The 26931-nt window shown below is 33.0% G+C and overlaps 2 protein-coding genes across 4 annotated transcripts in view; both read left to right on the forward strand.

Annotated features, from left to right (window-relative positions):
- The window catches only part of LOC143248624 (uncharacterized), a 231661-nt gene that overhangs the window by 77277 nt on the left and 127453 nt on the right, over window positions 1-26931 (forward strand). The window lies entirely within an intron of this gene.
- Window positions 9969-13069, forward strand: LOC143248257 (solute carrier family 35 member G1-like). 2 transcript variants are annotated; one of them, XM_076496670.1, is made up of 2 exons: window positions 9969-10476; window positions 11916-13069. In XM_076496670.1, the coding sequence occupies exon 2, from the start codon at window positions 11953-11955 to the stop codon at window positions 12976-12978; it is 1026 nt and encodes a 341-aa protein (XP_076352785.1). In that variant the 5' UTR covers window positions 9969-10476; window positions 11916-11952; the 3' UTR covers window positions 12979-13069. The 2 variants fall into 2 exon arrangements, with proteins under 2 accessions (XP_076352785.1, XP_076352786.1); XM_076496671.1 differs by lacking the exon at window positions 9969-10476 and adding an exon at window positions 11618-11668.

Genomic DNA, 26931 nt, shown 5'->3' on the forward strand with positions numbered 1-26931 from the left:
TATTACAGAAATCAACGGCTGATGTGGGCCTCATGGCTCTTCAACGGCTGATGTGGGACTCAGGGCCCTTCAACGGCTGATGTGGGTCTCAGAGCTCTTCAACGGCCGATGTGGAAATCAGGATCTTTCAGGGCCGGAGGTGGATCCGAAGATCCTATGATAAGATTTTGATGTAGGGGATACAGAAGAACCCAACTTTTACTTGTCTGTCTCTAATTATTCCCTGGAGTGCCTGAGCTATACGACAGAAGTTACGGTTCCTTTCTTTGTAAAAGATGTAAAAACAATATACAAACATGTACGATTATGGCTCTAGGTATAACATAAGTAACAAGGAGACTGGTGGATGTGTGTAGTGTTTCAGCCATTGCTGGGAATTGTCGAGTTAGTGTGTTTTAGCATTGAGCTTTAATTTTTTAGCTGAATATTTTCTCACTAACATGGAGTAGAATTTTAAGGGGTAGGCGATATGCCACGTTTATTATCTGGTATTGTATATTCTTTAATCGTTTCCTGAGGCCACTGGACGTGGTGCAAGTGACCATGCACCCATATTACATGAGAGGCCTGATAAACGCTTTGTAAATGGTTATGATGATGTCTTTGGAGCATCCTTTATAAGGTGTTTCTGATCTGTCTAAGGTTACGTGTTGTTTCGCTGAATTAGAAATTCTGTTAAAATGCTGTGTCGAGTTCAGTGCCATGTTAAAATGGTGTGTCCAGATCAGTGCCATGTCAAAATGGTGTGTCCAGTTCAGTGCCATGTTAAAATGGTGTGTCCAGTTCAGTGCCATGTTAAAATGGTGTCCCCAGTTTAGTGCCATGTTAAAGTGGTGTGTCCAGTTCAGTGCCATGTTAAAATGGTGTGTCCAGTTTCGTGCTATTTTGAAAGTGTCTCCGAGGAATATAATCGATTTAGTAAATTTGATCTTAGTGTTTAATAAATTCACTTTTGTCTGTGTAACATTCTTCTGTTTCCTTTTAAAACTCCTGTGAAATATAATTTCTTGTGTTTTGTTATGGATACACGCCACCTGTTACACCACGTCATTATGTGGTTCGACGAAATTTGAACTTTACTAGCCACGAATAGAGAGGTCAATCGATGTACTCCAAACTGCTACATCGTCTAAATATTGCGATGCGTGAGTATACTGGAGTTCTAGGAACGGGATACCATAGACGTTGATAATTTATAACAGCGGGCTTAGGGCTGACCCCTGGGGGACACCAGCCGTAAGAGTAAACGGACGTGTAAGCATTTGATGTATGCGAACTCTGGCTCGTCTATTTGAGAAAAAGCTCGAAATACATCTGATTATTGTGTCAGGGATCTTGAGATAGTGTAATTAAAATAACATTATGCTATGGCACTATCAAAATATTTATTAACGTGAAGAAATGTAACGACTGTCATGTTGAATCCTTGAAATATGGTTTCAGTCAATCCACAAGGCGATCGCTCGTCTGTCTTTTGTGTCTGTTTTTGTTTTGAATTTCCTTTATCATATAGTTGAGTTCCAGATGGTACAGTAATCTGTAACCTATAATTCTTTACATTAGTTTACCTGTGGAATTGTGGAGGCTTATTGGTCTGTAGTTTGTCAGGTCTCGTATGTCAGCGGAAATATTGGGATAAACAATAATGATTGCGCTTTTCCAGTGTCTTTGACACTTGAAAGGAAGAATTTCCTCTTTCCGTATTCCTGTTTTTCATATTCTTCGTGATTTATAGTTAACTCTGCTCGAACATCCAGAATATGATATAAAAATAAAATATAGCTATAACTTTTAACATGTGTTTGAAACATATAGTAGAAAAAGTCAAAACTAAATCAATAGCTGAACATTTATTTCTTACTTTTAAAACAATAATAAATTAAGTTATTATTTAGTTGTTGTTCACTCACTGACCATTACAGATTACACAGTAAACATTACAATATTATTTCAATCTTACAACCATGAATACTGTTTGTTTGGTTCACAAATACAACGTACATCTTTATCCCTGTACAGTCAGAAGGAGAATCCTCGTTCATTAGAAAATCATGTTGCCATCCCTGGTTATCAATTATCCTGTTGTCACAAATGGTTTTGTAGATCGGAGACGTACACTATGTGTCCCATGTATCAGATAAAAAGAGTTCTAACTGTATTGAAGTTCATTATTCTGTTTCAAGTGATCCTTGTTTTTAAATACTCTTGCCTTATTTTATATACGGTATAATACGGTGGATATTTTGTTGTATTTTGGAATACGGACTTTGGATATATCATTATAAATCACTGTATGGTACTGTGTATCATTTGTTAGATTTTAGAGTATTGAAATGTGGTTATTTTATGAAATTATATTACATGGTACTGTGGATATTTGGTTACATTTTAGTATATGGTACTGTGGAAATTTTGTTGTATTTTAGTGTATAGTACTGTGGATATTTTATTATATTTTAGTGTATGGAATTGTGTTTTTGTATTATATTTTAGTAAACGGTACTGCGGTTATATTTTAGTGTATGCTACAATGGATATTTTATTATAGTTTAGTATGTAATGTGGATATTTTGTTACATTTAGTATGTGATAACATGGAGAGCTTATTATATTTTAGTATATGATAGTGTGAATATTTTAATATTTTTCAGTAAATAGTACTGTAGTTATTTTATTATATTTTAGTATATGGTAATGTGGATATTTTCTTATAATTTAGTGTATGGTACTGCGAATATTTTGTTATGTTTTAGTGTATGGCACTTTTGAATATTTTGTTATATTGTAGTTTATGGTTCTGTGGATATTTTATTTACCGACCTGTGTCTTTTTGTTTCTTTCACAACCTGAATAACTCCAACTGGAAGGGAATTATATCTGAAAAACTTTCATTTTCCAGAGGATCTAGATTTTCTAATGGTTAGACTTAAATTAATCACCCAGAATTTACTATTATCTGATGTTTGAGACCGATAATCCATAAATTGTTTTTGTAACATCATTCAGAGAAACAGTTTTATTATATTAATCTAATAAATAAAGTAAATTCTCAGTATTTCTCTATATATATTATTTTGTCTAGAACAAGAGAACAGTTCCAACAACTGTATAGAATTATATTAACGTGAGTTCCTTTTTCAGTATATCTACATATAACTGTACATTTGTTGAAAATACGATAATTATAAACATACATAACAACATGCTGTAAAACACATGTGGATCTAAAACTTAGATGACTCATGTTTGTGAATATGTAATTTATCATAAAACGGATGGTACTTCAAGTGGGTTTCTCGTTATCAACTACGACGTGTAATTTACTGACATTTGTTCCGATGATTTTTTTTTTTACTTTAGTGTCAACGAACAGTGGGATTACCCGTCACATTGTGTTGTCCTCATGTCTGACAAAACATATATGTTTGGATAAATGGGGATTCAAACCGTGACCTTCAGACTACGGGTAGAGCACCTTAGCCAAATGGTCCATGTTACATTACACTCGATATTGTTTTCATCGTTTGTCATTCTGTTTGCAAGTTTGATAACTTCTTTATGTGTTAGTTTATGTTTGTCCCTGAAACATTCTGTCACAAACACTTTTATCTTCACGAAACAATCTGATGGTAAATAAACACATTTCAATACTAAACAAAGTAAATACTGGATTAGAATAAATACATCATTAAATTTGTAAAATGGCCAAACATGGGTCTTGTTTTTACATCAAGATCGGAACCCTTCAAATAATGAATAAATTACACTGACCTAAATAACACCTTGTTTCAGCCTTTTATCCAGCTCGTATTTATTTTAATTTTTAATGATTAATTGTTTGGTTTGAGTACTAAGCTACACAATGATCTATTTGTGCTCCGCTTAACACAACTATCGAAACTCGGATTTTTAATGGTTGGTGTTCGTAGATATAATGCTGTGCCACTGGAGTACATTAACTCTTGAAAGAGACAATATGAGTTATTGTATCCGTTAATAAAAGACACCATCACTAATCCATCTATCAATCAAAACCCCATTATTGCAGCTATTAACTATACTATTCAAAAACAGAAACGCAAAAGGCAATATTTGAGACAAATTGTTAACAAGTTTATTCCGGGTAGTTCTGTATGACATGTGTGAAACTTTGCACATTCACTGCTGGACATCCAAAGTCTGCAAAGGCGAAGTCCACGCTCACTAGTTGAAGTTTAACGTCACTCAACGTCAATAACGAGTGTGCTCCCCGTGAGCATCAATAACTGCTTGGCATCTTCTGCCCATGGAAGCGATGAGATGACGAATCACATCCTGTGGAATGGTTGTCCACTCAGCCTGCAAAGCTACTGCAAGCTGAGGTAGAGTCTGCGGTTGAGGTTGTCGCCGTCGCAGACGTCGGTACAACTCGTCCCAAAGATGTTCGATGGGGTTTAAATCTGGTGATCTGGAGAGCCAGGAAAGAACGTTGATGTTGTGGAGTCTCAAGAAGACAGTAGTTAGTCGGGCTGTGTGAGGACGGGCGTTGTCATGTTGAAAACGTCGTTGAAGTTCACCATGATGGGTTGTACATGAGGCCTAAGGATCTCGTTGACGGTTGCGTACGGTCTGATCGGAAATCCTACGCAGCCCTTGTATGGTTGAGGCAGTAGACTGCAACAGTGGTGGTCCTATCCCGAAGGTGACGTAACCGGATGTTGCGATCTTGTGCGGGCGAGGTAACACGAGGTTTCACAGATCGTGGACGGTCACGATTTGATACATATTGTTGGTGACGATTCCATATCCTTGTGATGGTGCTTGGGTGGACATTCACAGCTCTGGCAACATCAGATCGAAATTCGCCTGCTTCTAAGCGACCAATGGCGTTGTTGCGTTGTGCTTCCGTTAGTCTTGGCGTAATTGTATTGCGTATCGGTGGCTTAACACTGAGCTATGGAAACCGAGAACCCGTCACTTTTATAGGAATTTTGCACATGTTGCACTTGCAGGACATGTAGATCTCTCAAACACATTTATTGGACACCAATGCGTTTGGGTGAAAAATCCGATGTTTTCCTCCGTTTACAAAGTGCACAACTTTTATTGTCATTTTGGTGTGACAATCAGTGCCTTAACACGTGTAACATCACATACTCTGAGCTTGTAACGTTATTACATATATTTCTCTTTAAAATAACAAAAATATTCCTTTTGCGTTTCTTATTTCGAAGAGTATATTATTCACTGTATCGACTATCCAAATATAGTACGACTTGTTCTATCTTTTAAAAACACCATCAACTATATGATAAATGGAGTAAACAACAAAGAGAATACAAACAATAAAAACACTGTAAACTCTATGATAATTGAAAACCTAAGAAACAGTATACAAACATTAAAAACATTATCAACTCTATCTTAATTGGAGTACACAACAAATACAATACAAACATTAAAACACAATCAACTGTGTTTTGTGGAGTACACAACAAAAATACAAACATTAAAAACAGTATTCATTACAAAATAAGTGGATTGCACAGCAAACATTAAAAACACAATCAGTTCTGTGTTAAGTTGAGTACACAGCAAACATTAAAAACACTATCAATTCTATGCTAAGTAGAGTACACTACTAATAGAATACAAACATAAGAAATACCATCAATTTTATGTAAAGTGGAATACATAACAAACAGAACAGAAACATTAAAAACACGATCATCTTTATGTTAAGTAGTGAACAACGTAAACTGGTTTTGAAAAATAACAATAACAAGAGAGAAAAACTTCTCTTGTTATATCTTGTTATAATATTCTGATAAACAGACTGAAACCAGGCGGTCAATAAGAAGCATATTTTATTTTCACTGAGCCAACTATAGAACGTGACACCTTGGTTACCGACTCGTAACAATCTTGACTGAATGTGGTTTGAACAAACAATTTAAAAATCTTTTTTTGTTGACAGATTCTGAAGACTATGTCAACTTTTTAACTTTTGTACCCGGTTATTTTTATTTTAGTAACTAAAAATTATCAGTTATTTATTTTGAACAACACGGATGTTTCACAAAACAGACAAAAAACATGTCACTAACATTTGAAGACAAATTTCCAAAAGTTTGACTTTCCTAAGACAGATGTTTGTGAATCGAACACGTGTATCAGCGTATATTTCAAAAGACACACTTATATCAAAATCAGGGAGCTGTAACTTACTGTGGAATATTACAGTGCATGTTTCTCTCAACTTCTATTTAACGGAAATAATTTTAACTTCGTAGATATTCAAGATCTGGGAAGCCAGACATTTTGAAACCAGTCAAACCTATCTTGCCGACTGCGTGAAGGTTTGTTTGCTTGTTTTGTATATTACGAAAATCCACACGGGGGCTATCTACTTTAACAGTCGCTAATTTAGCAGTGCAAAACAAGACGGAAGGCAGCCACTCATCAACATCTACCGCCAACACTTGGGCTACTTTTTTACCAATGAACAGGAGGATTGATCGTAATATTATAACGCTCCAACGGCTGAAAGGGCCTGCATATTTGGTGTGACAAGGATTCGAACTCACAACTTCAGATTGCGAGTCGAGCGCCATAACCACGAGGCCATCTTTGGTCAATGTGGAGAACGAACCTTCTATTTCTCTTTCTATGTTCCTTAACTTAGAAATGACCACTTGAGATACAGTGGTCAAGGTAAATAATATACACATCACATTTTCCTACCATCATGGATATTCATCTAGTGATACATTTTCAGGTTTCCTTCACTTGTTTTTATTATTATTATTCACCCACGTTTTAAATAACACTAGGGTGAACATGATCCCCCTCTCGTTTTTCTATTTTCAACACCACTAACCCCCAACCACCAGTCCGCGGCTTGACTCGAGCGGATGAAGGATCTATTTCAATACAACCCTTATCAACAACACCCCTTTACACACCTGTCGAGCACATGAAAGAAAAATCATAAAGGCTATTAATGCAATCTGCTGTAGCTAACACAGTTCTGAGACAGAACTTTTCACTCACTATATAATCATAAAATTTAACCCTATACATCCACGGCCACATCATAAGACTACAATTTATTATCACACTCAACAGAGAGATGTAAACTTTAACTAACAGAGAAAAATAATTACATCAAAGAACTAAATATATAGCACTAGAACAAATGTCCTTGTTCCATACCAGAAGGTGTTATTTATGAAGCAATTGTAAACAAATGCCCGAGTAGAGCAGAGAAGGTAGTGTGTGAATACAATAACATTTATGAATTGTTATTTTTGTCTGTATAACTTGTTTAAAGTATTTTTTTGTCAAAACACACATATAAAACTATTTTGTATAATAGTTATACAAATATATGATATGGTGTTTTTTTCATAAATCACTTCTTTGCTCAGACAGTTAGTCTGAACTAAAGTTATGCCTCATCATGTGCCCCAGGTTAAAAGGTATAAAATTTTTTGATTTTCTAGTATGTCTGTTTAAGTTTCGTTCATATCCTTTCTTTTTATAAGTGAATGTAAAAGGCATTGGTTTACAGTTTTTCTCACATATATATGTTAAAATAAGTGTTATTTCACGGTTTGGATTCTGGAATCTAAATTACAAGAATTCAGTTCTGGGTTTTATTGTTTTACTTATTGTTATAATGTTTGACTAAATAGTTTTATTCATCATGAATATAAAATTAATGTTTTTCATATTTCGTTTTTCAAAGGGGTTTTATTTCCTTCTATCAAATAAGTACTTTATTTGTGTTTTTTATAAATTTATGTTTTCTTTGACATTCCTAATTACTTTCCTTGTACTATTCAGTTCAAGCTAAAAAGATTTCTATTTTAATAACATTTGTTGTCCATTGTTAAATGGTCGTATTTTATATTATAAATGCATTCAAAGTCCGTTAAAATTACTGTCTTTCAAAGTGAACAGGTTATTTTTGTTTAAATAATCTTGTGCTTGGTAGGCCTTTTTTCAGGCCCGGCATAACCAGATGGATAAGGCACTCGACTTGTAAGCTAAAAGTCGCGGTTTCGAATCCCCGTCACATCAAACATGGTCGCCATTTTAGACGTGGGGGCATTATAATGTGACGGTCAATATTTTGTTTTGGATGTAAAATTTCAATGGACATACATCTGGATGGAACACAAAAGAAGCACAAATAACTTTAAAAAGTGTCTTTCTTTTGTTTTTTTTTCCCGGAATATATTTCCAGCTACAAATAATGGTTGTTTATATAGTTAGAATTGGTTAATGAAACTTTGAAAAGGTAAAATATTGTCTTTACATATTACTGATCATCCCGGTTGGTACATTTGTGAAGACCCCAACAATGGCTGACATGTTGGCTATGACATCAATAAAATGTATTTTTTCTCGCAGTGTCAATAAAGCTAGAAATACAGTGAATATAATTTCTGTCTTTGTAAGGACTGTAACATCGCTTAGTGGCAAGAAGTTTAAGAAATTATACAAGAACAATATACCTATCTTTCCGATACTTCGTCGGATGAAAATTATTAAATATTGGAAAAAATATAGTATTATGTTTTGTTTCTGTGTGAAATAAATATGTTATTTGAGAACGGCTGGTATTGGTATTAACAGTTTTATTGATGAGGAAAAAACAACGTTTAGACCTTCCTTGGTCATCTTCAGGGTAAGAAAAGATGACCGAGGAAGGGCGAAACGTTGTCCTCTACTTTATTTTAATAAAAGGTTTAATACCCATACCAGCCGTCTTGAGATACATTTTTATTTCAAGTGTGTTTCTCGTCTTCAAGAATGATCTCAAAACAGAAGACGAAAGTCTATTAAAACGTTTTCCTCACACTTGTGTTTCTACAACAGACAGTTGCTGTATAACTAAGCTTCAGATAAATACATATGTTCATATCACAATTCTCTTGAAACTTTAACCCATGTACAGCTTTTTATGACTTATTGTAGATAATATATACTCAATAGAGGTCACTACAATATTGTGATATTTTTTCTCCCTCAATTTGTTATTTATTTCATTCAAACTTATGTATTATTATTGTCAGTAGCCTTTACGATAAATAAATTCTAATTATTTAATAATAACTTTAATATTCTTATTGTTAATCAACTACTAATTACAGATTTGTTTTTATCCATTTTTCCTCAACTTGGTGGTACTCAATCCTCGGTCTTACAAACCGAGGTAAAGTTTTTATAAATCCCTCATTTCCTTAAAACTATGAGTCTGTACTGTGGTGTTAACTACTTATGTTAAAGTTGCAAAGAAAGCATCAGGCAAGCAGCTGTTACTTATAAAATGAAAACAAGTTAATTATAAGTACCTGTATCAGGTTTATATTATTATATAAAATATTAACCATTAGAAAAATAATATTTTATCTTCACAACCTTGACTTGAAGACCTAAATGTACCTGTATTTGCCTGCAGTCTTTAAACATGTTCCACATAAGTGTAAAAAATTCAAACTTGCACTTTCACGTGCATGTGTACATTACTTGACACGTCACATCACGTGACAAAAAAAACCTTGAAATTTGCAAATTTTCATCAGAATGCAGTTTTCAGGTGGGTGTTTTTAATGTCATCGTGTAGTTTGTATTTAAATTTTGCACAAAGCTACACGCTATACATACATAATTTAGTAATGCAAGACCAGAGGGAAGGAAGCCAGTCATCAACATCTACTGCCAATTCTAAGTACACTTTGTAGATGATTATAGAGATATTGGTTGTGCAGGTTTCTTGGATCCATCCTATTTTTTTATTACCTGAATGAGACATTGCATTGCAGAATTGATGATTGGTCCAGTATTAGTTACGTAGATGTAACACATACGAATTTGGTTGTTTTTCCGAGATGTATATGTGTATATAATATTTTGTGAACTGCTTTCGGATCATATTTTCTTTTCCCTGGGTTTCCATAAGTTTCAAAGCCACACGACAATGACCAAGTGATGAAGAGAAACATGACCTTTGTTTGTAGTAACCAATGGACAGTTGGTGCACTCCAAATAGCTGAGTCACCAACTCATTTCCACGCAAGAGTACAGCAAAAATATTTTAATATCCAATTTCAAATTATTAAAAGTCTTTCATGAAATATTCGTAGCTTTAACTTTTAAACTTATGTGCTTGAAGTGTAACAGTTAGTTAATTTTGTTTCTCTATATAAACAGTTTTGCACCTTTTTTCACTTCATTCTAGTTTTGATCAACAGATGCCACTACTATGAGAATATGCTGTACAGATGTTTTACAGTCTTAACCCAGCTTGTAATTATATGGTTTACTCTCAAACACATGCCATTTGACATTTTTTATTAAGAAGACAGTCTAGGTATTGTTATATAACCAAACGAAATCACATCATTTCACGTTTTTATTTGAAAGGTTCAAGTTTTGATGTAAAGACAAGAGCTACGTTTTATTGGAAAGATTCTTTTACTGCTTTCGGTAAGTAACTTTTATTTTGTCTCCAAGGAATTTGTTTCACATCAGACATAGTAATCTGAAGGATTTATTCTAATCCAGTTTATACTTGGTTTGGTACTGAAATATGTTTATTTACTATGAGATTAGTGTGGTATAGATAAAAGTTTGTGTGACAGAATTCTTTAGATATAAACATAAATTAACACATAAAGAAGTTATCAAAATGCAAACAGAATGATAAACGATTAAAAATATCGAGTGTAATGTAACACACAAAATCGTGGAGCCAAAGGTCAGAAAATCTAACTACATCTCAGTTTTAGACATATATACGCTATACAAGTAAAACTGTCTGTGTGGATATTGTTATCACAATTTCCGGTTTATGGCCTCAAAGAACCAATGACCATAAATATCAGTTAATTTATTTAAGAACCAAGTTATCATAGATTAGAAAATTTATATCCACTGTTAAACGGAGGTTTTTTAGATGTAATTCTCTTCCAAATGGAGATAATCATGTTGTGAAGAAACAAAGACACAGATCGATAAATAACTTATCCACAGTACCACACAACAAAATATAAGAAAATATCCACAATACCATACACTAAAATATAAGAATATATCCACAGTACCACACACTAAAATATAAGAATATATCCACAGTACAATACGTTAAAATATAACAAAATATCCACTGTATAATATTCTAAAATATATAGAGTACCATATATTAAAATACGACAAAATATACACACTGTATCATACATTAAAATAAAACAAAATATTCACAGTACCATACTCTAAAATGTAACAAAATATCCTCTGTAACATACATTAAGTGTGATAACATATCCACAGTACTACACACAAAAATATCACAAAATATTCGCAGTACCATATGCTATAACATAAACAAATATCCACAGTACCATACGCAAAAAAAAAAAACATCTACAGTATTATACACTAAAAGACAACACAATTTCCACCGTATTATGCACTAATATAAAAGAAAAGAAAAGTATTTAAAAACAAGGGTCACTTGAGGAATAATGAAAATAAATACAGTTAGAACTCTTTATATCTAATACATGGGAAAAAATTGTACGTCTCTGATCTACAAAATTATTTGTGATAACATAATAATTGATAACCAGGGACGGCAACATGACTTTCTTCTGGACGAGTATTCTTATTTTATAAAGACGTAAGTTGTATTTCTGAACCAAACAAAGAGTATTCATGGTTTTAAGATTGAAATAAAACTGTAATATTTTATGTGTAAACTGTAATGGTTAGTGAGTTGTCAACAATAACTAAATAATAATTTGATTTATTATTGTTATAAATAAGTGTTCAGCTCTTTATTGAATTTTGAATTTTTTCTACTATATGTTTCTCTGAACACATTTTAAAAGCTTACAGATGTATTTTATTTTTCTATCATATTCTAGATTGTCCGAACAAAGTTAAGTACAAATCAGGAAGAATATGAGAAACAGGAATACGGAAAGAGGAAACACTTCCTTTGAAGTATCAAAAACATTTGGATCTCCCTTTCAGAAAATCAAATTTCCTGGTATTGGAATTATTCTAACTGTATTTCAGTGTATTGCTCAATGTATTCAATTAATGCTGGTTAAACTTACTCCAGGTGTCTCCAGACAGGTTATTTTGATTTACCGTGGAATATACATGGCTGCTTTCTGTGTACCAATTATTGTACATAGCCGTCACTCTTTCTTCCCAAAGATTCTGTTCCAGTATTTAATAATATGCATCCGAGGAATTACTGGAACGATAGGTATATTGTTCTTGTATAATTCGTTAAACTTCTTGCCACTAAGCGATGTTACAGTCCTTATAAAGACAGAAATTATATTCACTGTAATTTTAGCTTTTTTCATTCTGCGAGAAACAACACATTTTATTGACGTAATAGCCATCCTGTTAGCCATTGTTGGGATCATCTTAATTAGTTGTCCATCTTTTATTTTTGGAGGATTGGACAGTAAATTGGATGCACAATCTCGAATTGTTGGATCGTTACTAGCTGTTGGTTATGGTTTTTTCTCCTCGTTGACGACCATCATAGTGCGTAGGATAAAATCTTTAAACTATGCTGTGGTTATCTTCCATTACTGTGTCATCCAGACTCTACTGTTATACACTTATCAGTTTATTGTTAACGAGACTGTATTTCCAGAATGTGGAACTGTGATTTGGTTTATACTTGGAATTGGAATACTTAGTTTTTTCACTCAGTATTTTTATGTTAACGCCCTCTACGTTGAAAAGGCTAGTTGTGTGGCTTTAGTGGGTTCCTTGGAAATTGTTTTTTCTTTTATCTTTCAAATCACGATAACTGGTGAAGATGTAACTTTGTCGAGTGTGGTAGGTGCAGTGTTCATTACATTAGCAGTGGTAATGAAAGCATGTCTTCAATGGTATTCTGAAAGTCCTGAGAGTTTTTGGAAAGCTTTGAACAAAATAGGCTTAAGATACTTTAAACGTTAATAGAAGATTCGACTAAATTCTCTATACAGGAGTAATATGATCGATATTGAAATTCATAATATCAATTCTTAAAGTGTACTTGGAAAAAGTGTTTTTTTAATCAACATCATACTTTTAATGAATCTTTATTTATTAAGATTAATAACCATTAATTAATAAAAAATTATAAAATTAATAAGAAAAATGTTAAAACCTTTCTTTATGTAATCAAAATGCATGAAAAAGTATAAGTAAATATTCGGTAACATAAATATTGCTGTTAATATTTTTTTTAAATTTATCTCTCAGGTCATTCATAGAAACCAAAAAACATATTTGGAAACAAATAAAATAATATTATTACACATAATTTATATATATCTCACAACTGAAATATCTAAATACTAAACACAGTTTTAGATAGAAGTTTACATTGTAGGACTTTGTATTGTTTTTTATTTTTCATACCATTAAAGTACACAAACTTTATTATATCATTTGTTAGAATGAGACCCTGAACGCAAGCTCTGACTGGTTTCCTCATAGGAGGTGAGGAGCAGAGAGCTCCATGAGGTGGAAACAATGATGCTGTACTTATAAAATATGGAACCAGAGGGGCGTTTAGCTTGGCTTACGTTGCTGTTAGTCATAGTTCCACAAAGTGGAATCAGAGAGTGCATAACTATAGGAAAGCGTGTAATGATGAAGTAATCATTGCTGACAGTTCATGAACCATCCACAAGAGAAAAATGTAGATCAATAAATATCAACACATCATCATATCTCTAGTAATGATAAAAGCCTAAGATTAACATTACATCTAGTTTATATACTATTTTACATAATTTTGAAAAGAATGAGGTGAAGTGATTAGTTCTATTAAGGCACTACAGGTAGATCATATAAATTAGAGGATATCATCATATAAAGTATCAGCTTACCGTTAGAGCTACCACTAATAAAATTAATTGTATTACGTAGATTTTACCATTAAATGCAAACAAATTATGTTGCTAATTCATATTAATAATCATTTAAAGAGTTGCTTCAAAGGAAAATTATTACTTGAATGATGCAACTGTTATAACACTGTTACGTCAGTCATGTTTTAGTTACACTGAATACGTTTTCTATTCAATTTTATAGCCAATACTATTTTACCTTATTTGCATAAAATAATTTTCACAATATATGTTGTAACATAATTATTTATATCTACATATTTACCACACATAATTATTTAACATTGAAACTTACAAACACATAATGCATATTTGAATATTTATACATATTGTCTGGTGTTATTGGTTACATATATATTTATCCTACCTTCTATGTTTGTAACTCCATTGTTATAAATATCCCTAATTTCGATTTGGTGTCATACCTATAAGTCAGGTGATCGGTTTGTAAAAACATTCCTATAAATTCACAAGAAGTGATTGCCTCTTGTTCATCAGAGATCATAAGACAAAGGGGTATGACCTGTCTTGGCCATGTTTTAGTGCTAAAGAGCCTTGATCGTATTTCAAAATGTCAAGTAAGGATGAGACAAACGCTATCCAATTTTACAATAATTTCGAAATAATCAATTGAAACGTTCTGTTGATGATAAATCGGGGTACAACGAGAAGCCTCTTGTCTCTAGAAAGTCTACTGAAAGAAAGTCAAGTCATGAACTGCTATTAAAGGTCTCACACTAAGATCTTATTTGTACGTGACCAAAAGTCCGTTAGACATAGAAAAGCACTGTAATATTTGAATATTTGTTATTCCTCTCTTCTTTAAAACCATTAGTCTTTTTTGAAACCATTGGTGTAATATTATCTGTTCCAGACGTCTTATCATGTGTTATTTTTACGAGGTGTACGTATATGAACATTTAGTATCTGATGTGCATTGGTAGGGAAAAGTAGCAACTAAAACATTATTAAAGGGTTATATCGTTTATACTAAAGCCATAGAATTTAGATGAACTGTTTCTTGTCATCACCCCATGCAATCGATATAGCCGTATCAAGCATCTTTATTTAAGATATTTGCTTACGTTCATTTTACTTAATGCTAACCACTCTTTAATTAGAATAATTTCATACAATTTAGTAAATTTTGCTGAAAAGTTGGTAATGAATAAGCAATAATAACCATCTTCCCATTTGATTCTTTTGAAAACTTGAGCAAGAAACTGTTAATATAGTTTGTTCCGCCTAACCAATATTCATGTATCTGCCCGTTTTTTTACCTCATTTTTTGCTGTTTTAAATCAGCCATCTTTAATCCAAATGACAAAAATTTTAAAAACGGGAAACGGTGTAATTTACAAATAATTTTGTTCACCAGTTCCTAAATAAGAGATGTTAATGAAAATGTTTCCCCTCCTGGTAATACCCGGGTAAGTCTGCGGTCCTACAACGATAGAAGTCTGCTATTGATACCCGTGGTGGGAAGATAACAAATAGCTCATTAACTTAAAAACAAAACAAATTAAAACATATAATGTTTGGTTTTGAAATGGTTTATTCCACACTTAAAAATATAAATTTTCCATTCCCTTTGTGAACTCCTAAAAACCGTCCAATGTGAAATGCCCATTCCTTTACACTTTTAACATGCTTTATTAAATCCTGATCACCATTTAAGCAGCCCATGTCAGTGGTCTGTTAGATGTCATTCCTATGAGGATCGAATGTACGGATGGAACATGGAGGCTGTATGTATTGTGCATTCTGAATACAATTTGGCATAGTGACTACAGAATAACATGCCACGTTTATCACACATGGAAGATCACCATGCTGTCAGTTTTCTGCAACTGGATGCAAGCTAGAATGTGATGCAATATGTCAATCATTATAAAGCTAGTTCAGTGCCACAGTTTGAGAGGATCATTTGATGACTAACAGCGTCCTGGATGTCAGTGCATCACTACATCAAGATAGAGCCATTCATATGAGCCCAGATTGATAGTAAGACTTCACGTGATTCGTCAGGACTACTTGACCACCATAAAAGCATTTTTTACTAGTTAGGAACCAAGACTTCACTTTAGCACATCATCAAACCAGAATGTAATAATATAGGCAGCAAGAGAGATGATTGGTTTAGGTCTTCTTAGAACAAAGCCATATGGTGCTATCTGTTACGTCCATTGAGAGAGAGTGAAACACTGTTCTATTCACAGATGAGTCACGTTTTCGTATTGTCGGGTCTGATGGACTTCAACTTGTCTGGAGAAGAGAAGGAAAGCAATATGACGACAGACCAATCACTGGAGTGTCCCTGGTGTAGTGGTATGAGGAGGCAACCACAGAATATCACATACAGAGGAACCTGAATGCTCAACGTGCTAAAACCCCACGTAATTTCCTTCCTCAGAGACCACCATGACGTCACTGTATTGTAGCTGGACAATGCTTGTTTACACTCTGCACTTATCCATGCAGGATATGTTGTCGTAATTATATGATCATTATACTTACCACTATCTTCACTGGACTGAAGATATATGGGATGAGGTAGGCTTCAACACCTTTAAAGATTACAAAGAGAGCAGATAACAGTTGATCTAGATATTGCAGGACAAGTGGCGTGGGATTTTTCAATATAAAACTAGACATCTGGTAACCAGTAGTCTCCAGTGATCACCACAGAACAGTTAACAACTCATCCAAATACAGCAGGACGAGTGGCAGAAGAGTCTTCAATATGGGATAAGACATCTAGTAGCCAGTAATCTCCAGAGATTACCAGAGAACAGATATCAGCTTACCCATGTATTGCAAGACGACTGGCAGTATATTTTTCAATACAGGATAAGACGTCTGGTAAGCAGTATGAGACGTATGACCATGGAACTCTTTGTTTCGGTTTAAATATGTGAGTCCCCATTACTTAAAAATAGAGATAACCAGGGTTGTCAGAAAATTTCTTTCTCTTCACCCCACTCATAAGTTTGGTATTTTGATCATGCAACCCGAGAAAAAATATATATAATAAAATAATACAACAATAATAATTCTAAACAAAACAACCATTTCTTGAATTTCACTTGAGAAAGGCTGGCAAGCCAGCAACCCCAGAAAAACCAACAACAGACCCGATGTGTGAATATTACAGGAATCAACTGCTGATGTGGGTCTCAGGGCCCTTCAACGGCTGATGTGGGACTCAGGGCACTTCAACGGCTGATGTGGGTCTCAGAGCCCTTCAACGGCTGATGTGGGAATCAGGATCTTTCAGGGCCGGAGGTGGATCCGAAGATCCTATGATAATATTTTGATGTAGGGGATACAGAAGAACCCAACTTTTACTTGTCTGTCTCTAATTATTCCCTGGAGTGCCTGAGCTGTACGACAGAAGTTACGGCTCATTTCTTTGTAAAAGATGTAAAAACAATATACAAACATGTACGATTATGGCTCTAGGTATTACATAAGTAACAAGAAGACTGGTGGATGTGTGTAGTGTTTCAGCCATTGCTGGGAATTGTCAAGTTAGTGTGTTTTAGCATTGAGCTTGAATTTTTTAGCTGAATATTTTCTCACTAACATGGAGTAGAATTTTAAGGGGTAGGCGATATGCCACGTTTATTATCTGGTATTGTATATTCTTTAATCGTTTCCTGAGGCCACTGGACGTGGTGCAAGTGACCATGCATCCATATTACATGAGAGGCCTGATAAACGCTTTGTAAATGGTTATGATGATGTCTTGGGAGCATCCTTTATAAGGTGTTTCTGATCTCTCTAAGGTTACGTGTTGTTTCGCTGAATTAGAAATTCTGTTAAAATGGTGTGTCCAGTTCAGTTACATGTTAAAATGGTGTGTCCAGATCAGTGCCATGTTAAAATGGCGTGTCCAGTTCAGTGCCATGTTAAAATGGTGTGTCCAGTTTAGTGCCATGTTAAAATGGTGTGTCCAGTTCAGTTACATGTTAAAATGGTGTGTCCAGTTTAGTGCCATGTTAAAATGGTGTGTCCAGTTTAGTGCCATGTTAAAGTGGTGTGTCCAGTTTCGTGCTATGTTGAAAGTGTCTCCGAGGAATATAATCGATTTAGTAAATTTGATCTTAGTGTTTTATAAATTCAATTTTGTCTGTGTAATATTCTTCTGTTTCCTTTTAAAACTCCTGTGAAATATAATTTCTTGTGTTTTGTTATGGATACACGCCACCTGTTACACCACGTCATTATGTGGTTCGACGAAAGTTGAACTTTACTAGCCACGAATAGAGAGGTCAATCGATGTACTCCAAACTGCTACATCGTCTAAATATTGCGATGCGTGAGTATACGGGAGTTCTAGGAACGGGATACCATAGACGTGGATAATTTATAACAGCGGGCTTAGGGCTGACCCCTGGGGGCACCAGCCGTAAGATTAAACGGACGTGTAAGCATTTTATGTATGCGAACTCTGGCTCGTCTATTTGAGAAAAAGCTCGAAATACATCTGATTATTGTGTCAGGGATCTTGAGATAGTGTAATTAAAATAACATTATGCTATGGCACTATCAAAAGCTTTATTAACGTGAAGAAATGTAACGACTGTCATGTTGAATCGTTGAAATATGGTTTCAGTCAATCCACAAGGCGATCGCTCGTCTGTCTTTTGTGTCTGTCTTTGTTTTGAATTTCCTTTATCATATAGTTGAGTTCCAAATGGTACAGTAATCTGTAACCTATAATTCTTTACATTAGTTTACCTGTGGAATTGTGGAGGCTTATTGGTCTGTAGTTTGTCAGGTCTCGTATGTCAGCGGAAATATTGGGATAAACAATAATGATTGCGCTTTTCCAGTGTCTTTGACACTTGAAAGGAAGAATTTCCTCTTTCCGTATTCCTGTTTTTCATATTCTTTGTGATTTATAGTTAACTCTGCTCGAACATCCAGAATATGATATAAAAATAAAATATAGCTGTAAGTGTTTAACATGTGTTCAGAGAAACATATAGTAGAAAAAGTCAAAACTAAATCAATAGCTGAACACTTATTTCTTACCTTTAAAACAATAATAAATTAAGTTATTATTTAGTTGTTGTTCACTCACTGACCATTACAGATTACACAGTAAACATTACAGTATTATTTCAATCTTACAACCATGAATACTGTTTGTTTGGCTCACAAATACAACCTACATCTTTACCTTGGTACAGTCAGAAGGAGAATTCTCGTTCATTAGAAAATCATGTTGCCATCCCTGGTTATCAATTATCCTTTGTCACAAATGGTTTTGTAGATCGGAGACGTATACTATGTGTCCCATGTATAAGATATAAAGAGTTCTAACTGTATTGAATTTCACTATTCTGTTTCAAGTGATCCTTGTTTTTAAATACTCTTGCCTTAATTTATATACCGTATCATACGGTGGATATTTTGTTGTATTTTAGAATACGGACTTTGGATATATCATTATAAATCACTGTATGGTACTGTGTATCATTTGTTAGATTTTAGAGTATTGAAATGTGGTTATTTTATAAAATTATATTAATGGTACTGTGGATATTTGGTCATATTTTAGTATATGGTACTGTGGAAATTTTGTTGTATTTCAGTGTATAGTACTGTGGATATTTTATTATATTTTAGTGTATGGAATTGTGTTTTTGTATTATATTTTAGTAAACGGTTCTGCGGTTATATTTTAGTGTATGCTACAATGGATATTTTATTATACTTTAGCATGTAATGTGGATATTTTGTTACATTTAGTATGTGATACCATGGAGAGCTTATTATATTTTAGTATATGATAGTGTGAATATTTTAATATTTTTCAGTAAATGGTACTGTAGTTATTTTCTTATATTTTAGTATATGGTAATGTGGATATTTTGTTATAGTTTAGTGTATGGCACTTTTGAATATTTTGTTATATTGTAGTTTATGGTTCTGTGGATATTTTATTTACCGACCTGTGTCTTTTTGTTTCTTTCACAACCTGAATAACTCCAACTGGAGGGGAATTATATCTGAAAAACCTTCATTTACCAGAGGATCTAGCTTTTCTAAGTGTTAGACTTAAATAAATCACCCAGAATTTACTATCATCTCATGTTTGAGGCTGATAATCCATAAACTGTTTTTGTAACATCATTCAGAGAAACAGTTTTATTATGTTAATCTAATAAATAAAGTAAATTCTCAGTATTTCTCTATATATATTATTTTGTCTAGAACAAGAGAACAGTTCCAACAACTGTATAGAATTATATTAACTTGAGTTCCTTCTTCAATATATCTACATATGGCTGTACATTTGTTGAAAACACGATAATTATAAACATACATAACGACCAACTGTAAAACACATGTGGATCTAAAACTTAGATGACTCATGTTTGTGAATGTGTAATTTATCATAAAACGGATGGTACTTCAAGTGGATTTCTCGTTATCAACTACGACGTGTAATTTACTAACATTTGTTCTGATGACTTTTTTTGTTTACTTTAGTGTCAACGAACAGTGGGATTAACCGTCACATTGTATTGTCCTCATGTCTGACAAAATATATATGTTTGGATAAATAGGGATAAATATATCAAATTAATGTGTAAAATGGCCAAACATGGGTCTTATTTTTACATCAAGATCGGAACCCTACAAATAATGAATAAATTACACTGACCGAAATAACACCTTGTTTCAGCCTTTTATCCAGCTGGTATTTATTTTATTTTTTATTGATTCATTGTTTGGATTAAGTACAAAGCTACACAGTGATCTCTTTGTGCTCCAATTAACACACGTATCGAAACTCGGATTTTTAATGGTGGGTTTTCGCAGATATAATGCTGTGCCATTGGAGGACATTAACTCTTGAAAGAGACACTATCAGTTATTGTATCCGTTAATCAAAGACACCATCACTAATCCATCTATTAATCGAAACCCCATTATTGCAGCCATTAAATATCACTCACTGTAACGACTATCCAAAGATAGTACTTGTTCTATCTTTTAAAAACACCATCAACAATATTATAAATGGAGTACACAACAAATAGAATAGAAACAATATAAACACTGTAAACTCTATGATAATTGGAAAACCTAAGAAACAGTATACAAACATTAAAAATACTTTCAATTCTATGTTAAGTGGTGTACACAACAAACATTAAAATACTATCAACTCTATCTTAAGTGGAGTACACAACAAAAATACAAACATTAAAAACACTATCAATTCTATGCTAAGTAAAGTACACAACAAACAGAATACAAACATAACAAACACCATCAACTCTATGTAAAGTGGAATACATAACAAACAGAACAGAAACATTAAAAACACGATCATCTTTATGTTAAGTAGTGTACAACGTAAACTGGTTTTGAAAAATAACAATAACAAGAGAGAAAAACTTCTCTTGTTATATCTTGTTATAATATTCCAGGCAGTCAGTAAGACGTATATTTTATTTTCACTCAGCCCAATCTAGAACGTGACACCTTGGTTACCGACTCGTCACAATCTTGACTGAATGTGGTTTGAACAAACAATTTAAAAATCTTTTTTTGTTGACAGATTCTGAAGACCATGTCAACTTTTTAACTTTTGTACCCGGTTATTTTTATTTTAGTAACTAAAAATTATCAGTTATTTATTTTGAACAACACGGATGTTTCACAAAACAGACAAAAAACATGTCACTAACATTTGAAGACAAATTTCCAAAAGTTTGACTTTCGTAAGACAGATGTTTTTGAATGGAACACATGTGTATGAGCGTCTCTTTCAAAAGACACACTTGTGTCAAAACCCGATCACCTTCACACGTTTTCGAACACTGCAAGTCATAACAACACAACATAACCATAGAAAACACTCATATACTAAATAAAGAAACAAACATAAACAAACGCAAAATTATAGAAGCCTTGGGCTACTCTTTTACCATCGAATAGTGAGATTGGTTGTAACTATGTAGCGCTTCCACAGGTAAAAGAACGAATTTCTTTGGTGTGACAGTGATTGGAACCTACGATGATCAGAATACCAGTTAATCGCGCTAACCACCTGGTCATACTCGACCAAATATGGTAGACAGAACACCGAGTCTGTGTTAGAGAATATAGCATGCGTTCCTGTTGTACAACATACAGAGTGGAAGACAACATGAGTAAAGGCAGATGATCAGATGGAGTCTTATAAAAGCCTATATACTGAGAACATTGTAGGTTCTAATGATACATGTGATATGGTACATGCAAGACCCACAGAAATGTCCTTGTACCATACCAGAAGATATTATTTATGAAGCAGTTGCTAAGCAAATGCCCGAGTAGAATGCAGAAGGTAGTGTGTGAATACAATAACATTTGTGAATTTTTATTTTAGTCTGTGTAACTTGTTTTGAGTATTTGTTAGTTAAAACACACATACAAATCTATTTTGTATAAAAGGGTATGCTTTTGACATAGTGTTTTCTAAACAGATCACTTATTTACTCAGACAGTTACTCTAAATTTGTTGTAGAGTTACGTTTTATCATGTGCCCCAGGTTAAAAGGTAAAATTATTTGATTTTCTAGAATTGGTATGAAAACATGGACAATTCCAGGACAATAGGGTACCCAAATTTAGTGTATCTGTCCATCTTGAAATATTATCACTGTAAAAGAAACATTGTTAGAGTAAAGTATACTGGTAGATGTTGATAATTATTGATAGAAATTATTGTATTTTGATAAGATTAATGTATCTTATGACAGGAATAACGTGATCACATCCTTACTAGGGTTTCAAGAAGAACAGAAACCAAAGACAGTTCAAACGAGGTTGTTTTGAAAAAAGGGCTAACCATAAATGTATATCAACCAGAATTATCCACCTTCAGTATATTATTTAGGCAAAATATCTAGCCAGTTCACAGATAGGACACTGGCAACATGTAAACGTTTTTGATAAGCCTGTTCTGGCTTTTCATTACAACACTGGAAAACAAAGTTATTGTTCAACTTTAATCTAGCATATATTAAAAATATTAAATACATGCGATGTTAGGAGGAGGTCTCATTGACAAATTTGCTGGAGGATATAAAGAGCAGTTTTTTCACCACGAGAAATAGCTGCCAAAACATTTACTGCACCACCTCTTTATGTGTTCCCTATGGAAATGATAGTCGTCCTTCAACTGTTAATCCCACTGTTGGCTTACTATCTTGCCTGAATAACATAGTGAAGGTAGATAATTCTGGTTGATATTCATTTATGGTTAGCCCTTCTTTCAAAACAACCTCGTTTGAACTGTCTTTGGTTTCTCTTCTTCTTGAAACCCTAATAAGGATATACACACGTTTTTCCTGTCATAAGATATGTTAATCCGATCAAAATACAATAATTTTTATCAAGTTTATTGGCATCTACCAGTATACTTTACTGTAACAATGTTTCTTTTACAGTGATGATATTTCAAGATGGACAGATACAGTAAACTTGGGTAACCTAATGTTCTGGAAATGTCCATTTTTTCACACCAATTCTAGAAAATCAAAAAAGTACATACCTTTTAATCTGGGGCACATGATAAAACGTAACTCTACAACAAGTTTAGAGTAACTGTCTGAGTAAACAAGTGATCTGTTTAGAAAACACTATGTCAAAAGCATACCCTTTTATACAAAATAGATTTATATGTGTGTTTTAACTAAAAAATACTCAAAACAAGTTATACAGACAAAAATAAAAATTCACTAATGTTATTACATTCACACATTACCTTCTGTACTCTACTCGGGCATTTGCTTAGCAACTGCTTCATAAATAATACCTTCTGGTATTGATCAAGGACATTTCTGTGGGTCTTGCATGTTCCATATCACATGCATCATTATAATCTGAAAACTTTTCAATATATAGTCTTTTATAAGACACAAGCTTATAATGTGTTTTTACTCAGGTTATCTTCTACTCTGTATGTTGTACAACAGAAACTCATGGATATTATCTGACACAGTCTCGGTGTTCTGTCTACCATATTGGGTCCAGTAAAAGAGCAGTCCAAGAGTTAGCAGTAAGAGATGATGACTAGTTGTATTCTCTCTAACGTTACAGTTGTAAATTAGGGATGACTAATGCAGATAGCCCTTGTGTAACTTTGGGTGAAATTAAAAAACAACAGATTTGCTCTATATATAAACCACATTTTACTGCGATCTCGGTGGGCCCTAATTTCCACCTTCCACTGGTACACTTGTATCTTGCATTTTTATATTTATACTGCATCAAGTATTCATTTAACATTGCCAAATACTCTGGTGAATTACTTTGGTAATCTTCCAATGCTGCATAAAGATAGCTAAAGAAGGGTGAGATTTTGTTTTTCATCAGAATATTCACTTTATACTTTGTTAACTAAAGTTGTAGCTTAAGAATTATGTGGTTTTCAAACATTTCTTGTTTTTCAGTAATTTTGCTTTTGATTCTTACCTAAGCCTACATCAGTCTGTAAACCACTTTCTTAGAAACAGAGCAAAGAAGAGTCTGACAATCTTTATGTTAACTGCATATAACAATCCTAAAATTATATTTAAAGTATAGCTGTTATATGATTTAGTGTAAATCACATACTCTGTGTCATCTTTAAATTTTTACATACATTTTAACCTATGTGTAAAATGATCTTGTGATAAATTTGAAATATGTTATTTTTAACTTTAATTGTTATCACAATACACTATTGTAATTGGCAGAAGAATGGTATAACTACCAGTATCAAGAACATACAGACTGTCTTCTTTAATCATCAAAACATGAATCTGTTTCAAAGTTTGATATAAGAAATGTTTTTAATAAATTGATTCAAACATTTTATTCTTTTGTAAGTTAAGATGTTTTTAATTCATTCAGTATAAAAGTGTCATTAATGAGATAAAATAATTCTAAATTTTCCACATTTACAGTTGATGAGGCTTAGGATGCCACTAAACTCAGTATTTATAACAGATAGTTGTGTATTTACAGTTGATGAGGCTTAGGATGCCACTAAACTCAGTATTTATAACAGATAGTTGTGTAGAGGTTTTGTGAAAAACTTGTATCTAAATTTAGAAACTTATGACATCAACTGGGTAACAACTTATAATTTAACTACTAGACTCAACTAACATCACCTGAACAAAAACAACTTGTGTTTTAAGTTAGATAATTAGTGTTACATTTAATGATTACAATCAGGCACAGTTTTGCTAAACATAAGTTAATTTTTCTGAGAAAAACAGACATTTACGTGAGCTCTATATCTGCTTCATTTCACTTATCTTTCAAAGATCTAAACTCAAGTCAGAAAGCACATTATGATAATATAATAATAATTTGGAAAATAATGATTTATGTGCATAATAAAATGATTACATGTCATACCACATGTGTAATATCTGAAGAAGGAAGATGAATGTATCACAACATATAGGATGTTGTTTCCAAACTAAATCACTTTATTATACATATAAATCTTTGTCTGCCAACGTCTTATTACAGACATTTCATTCCACTTTAAAAATTATAATAATATGAAAGTAATGAGTTGAAGAATTGTGTACTATCTTGTTAACCCAACAAAATTCTGTTACAGCCTTGGGAAGAAAGAATCAAAATATCAGGACAAGGATAACAAGAGGATGAAATTACTTGGTCTGAATGTTTCCCTACTGTTAGATACAGTAACATGTTACTTGGTCTGAATGTTTCCTTACTGTTTACATAAAGTAACATGTTACTTGGTCTCAATGTTCCATTAATGTTTACATAACCTCTTAAACTTTTCTTTTGACAAATCAATCCTCAGATTTGGGTTCTTCATACTTTGATTTTTTGTTTTTCCCATGATGGACTGATACTGTTTGAGACTATAGTTTACTATCTGTGGTAATGGAGGGGAAAAAGAGTACCTGGGTAATACAAAAGAATGAAAAACTTGTATTTCTGTGAAAGATGAAAATAAGAGAAGTAAAGTTTGACCTGATATATCAAACTGACAGGTTTCACTATAATCATTTAAATTCTCCTTTTGTTTTATTTGGTTTTTATTGAATTTTAGAACACAGTTTAAAACTAGTTCTGATATTTTGTATGACATCTTGCGGGATTCTCAGGATTCTGTTGAAAGATTAATTGGATAATCTTTCTATGGATGATTAACCCTAACTTGTAAAAATACATTACTTTACCATATTGACTTTTTAAACATATTTTTAAACTGTTTATACATCACATTGCTGATTATTCTAATAGTGTGTTGTGTACATAATCCCTAATTTTGTGTAAGTTATCAAAACTACATCTTGCTCCTATCTGGAAAGTGAAGAAGTTAATTATTTATTTATTTATTCAACATATCTGTATGAATTTATATTCAATTCATAATCTCACACTAGTCTGTCCCCTCTCTACAAATTTCTTGGGATGCCCATGTCAATATTACAATTAATTCCACTAATTACTGCTAAGGTGCTTCTGTAATTTAAATAGAAATTATTTAGTTTCTCCCAGCTTTGTGGGCTAGTTCTCTATAATTGAGTATTGTTACAAACAAAATTTCTTTTGCAGTATGTGGACATTCTGGGCAGCAAACTGAGTGGAAGCATATCATAGATTTTATGGTTAAGAAGTTTTTAATTATTACTGTCTTAAGAAACTTCCAATAAGATGACAGTAATCTGATTATGATTCTTACAGAACAGGTGTTATTTCATCAGAAATCTATGGACAATAAGTAAACTCAAAGAGGAAATGACCATATTGGTTAATTTTATAGAATTATTGTTTCAGTTACATTTAGATTGAGATTAACAAATACAAGAAATATATTTATTATTTTATGACTTACTTTAGTAATTTGAACTTAAGTTTTTTGTTACTGTGTGATATGATGTTTTTCTCAATAAAGATGGTTATTGTTTCTTTGAAATTAAGTTTTTATACAGCTGGGGATATTTTTGAGGAAAGGTATTTTCAT

Source organism: Tachypleus tridentatus, chromosome 4 (assembly GCF_004210375.1).
Source record: "Tachypleus tridentatus isolate NWPU-2018 chromosome 4, ASM421037v1, whole genome shotgun sequence".
NCBI classification, from domain to species: domain Eukaryota; kingdom Metazoa; phylum Arthropoda; class Merostomata; order Xiphosura; family Limulidae; genus Tachypleus; species Tachypleus tridentatus.

Coding starts and splice junctions, on each gene's coding strand:
- LOC143248257 (XM_076496670.1), top strand. CDS start 11,953: ATGAGAAACAGGAATACGGAAAGAGGAAACACTTCCTTTGAAGTATCA.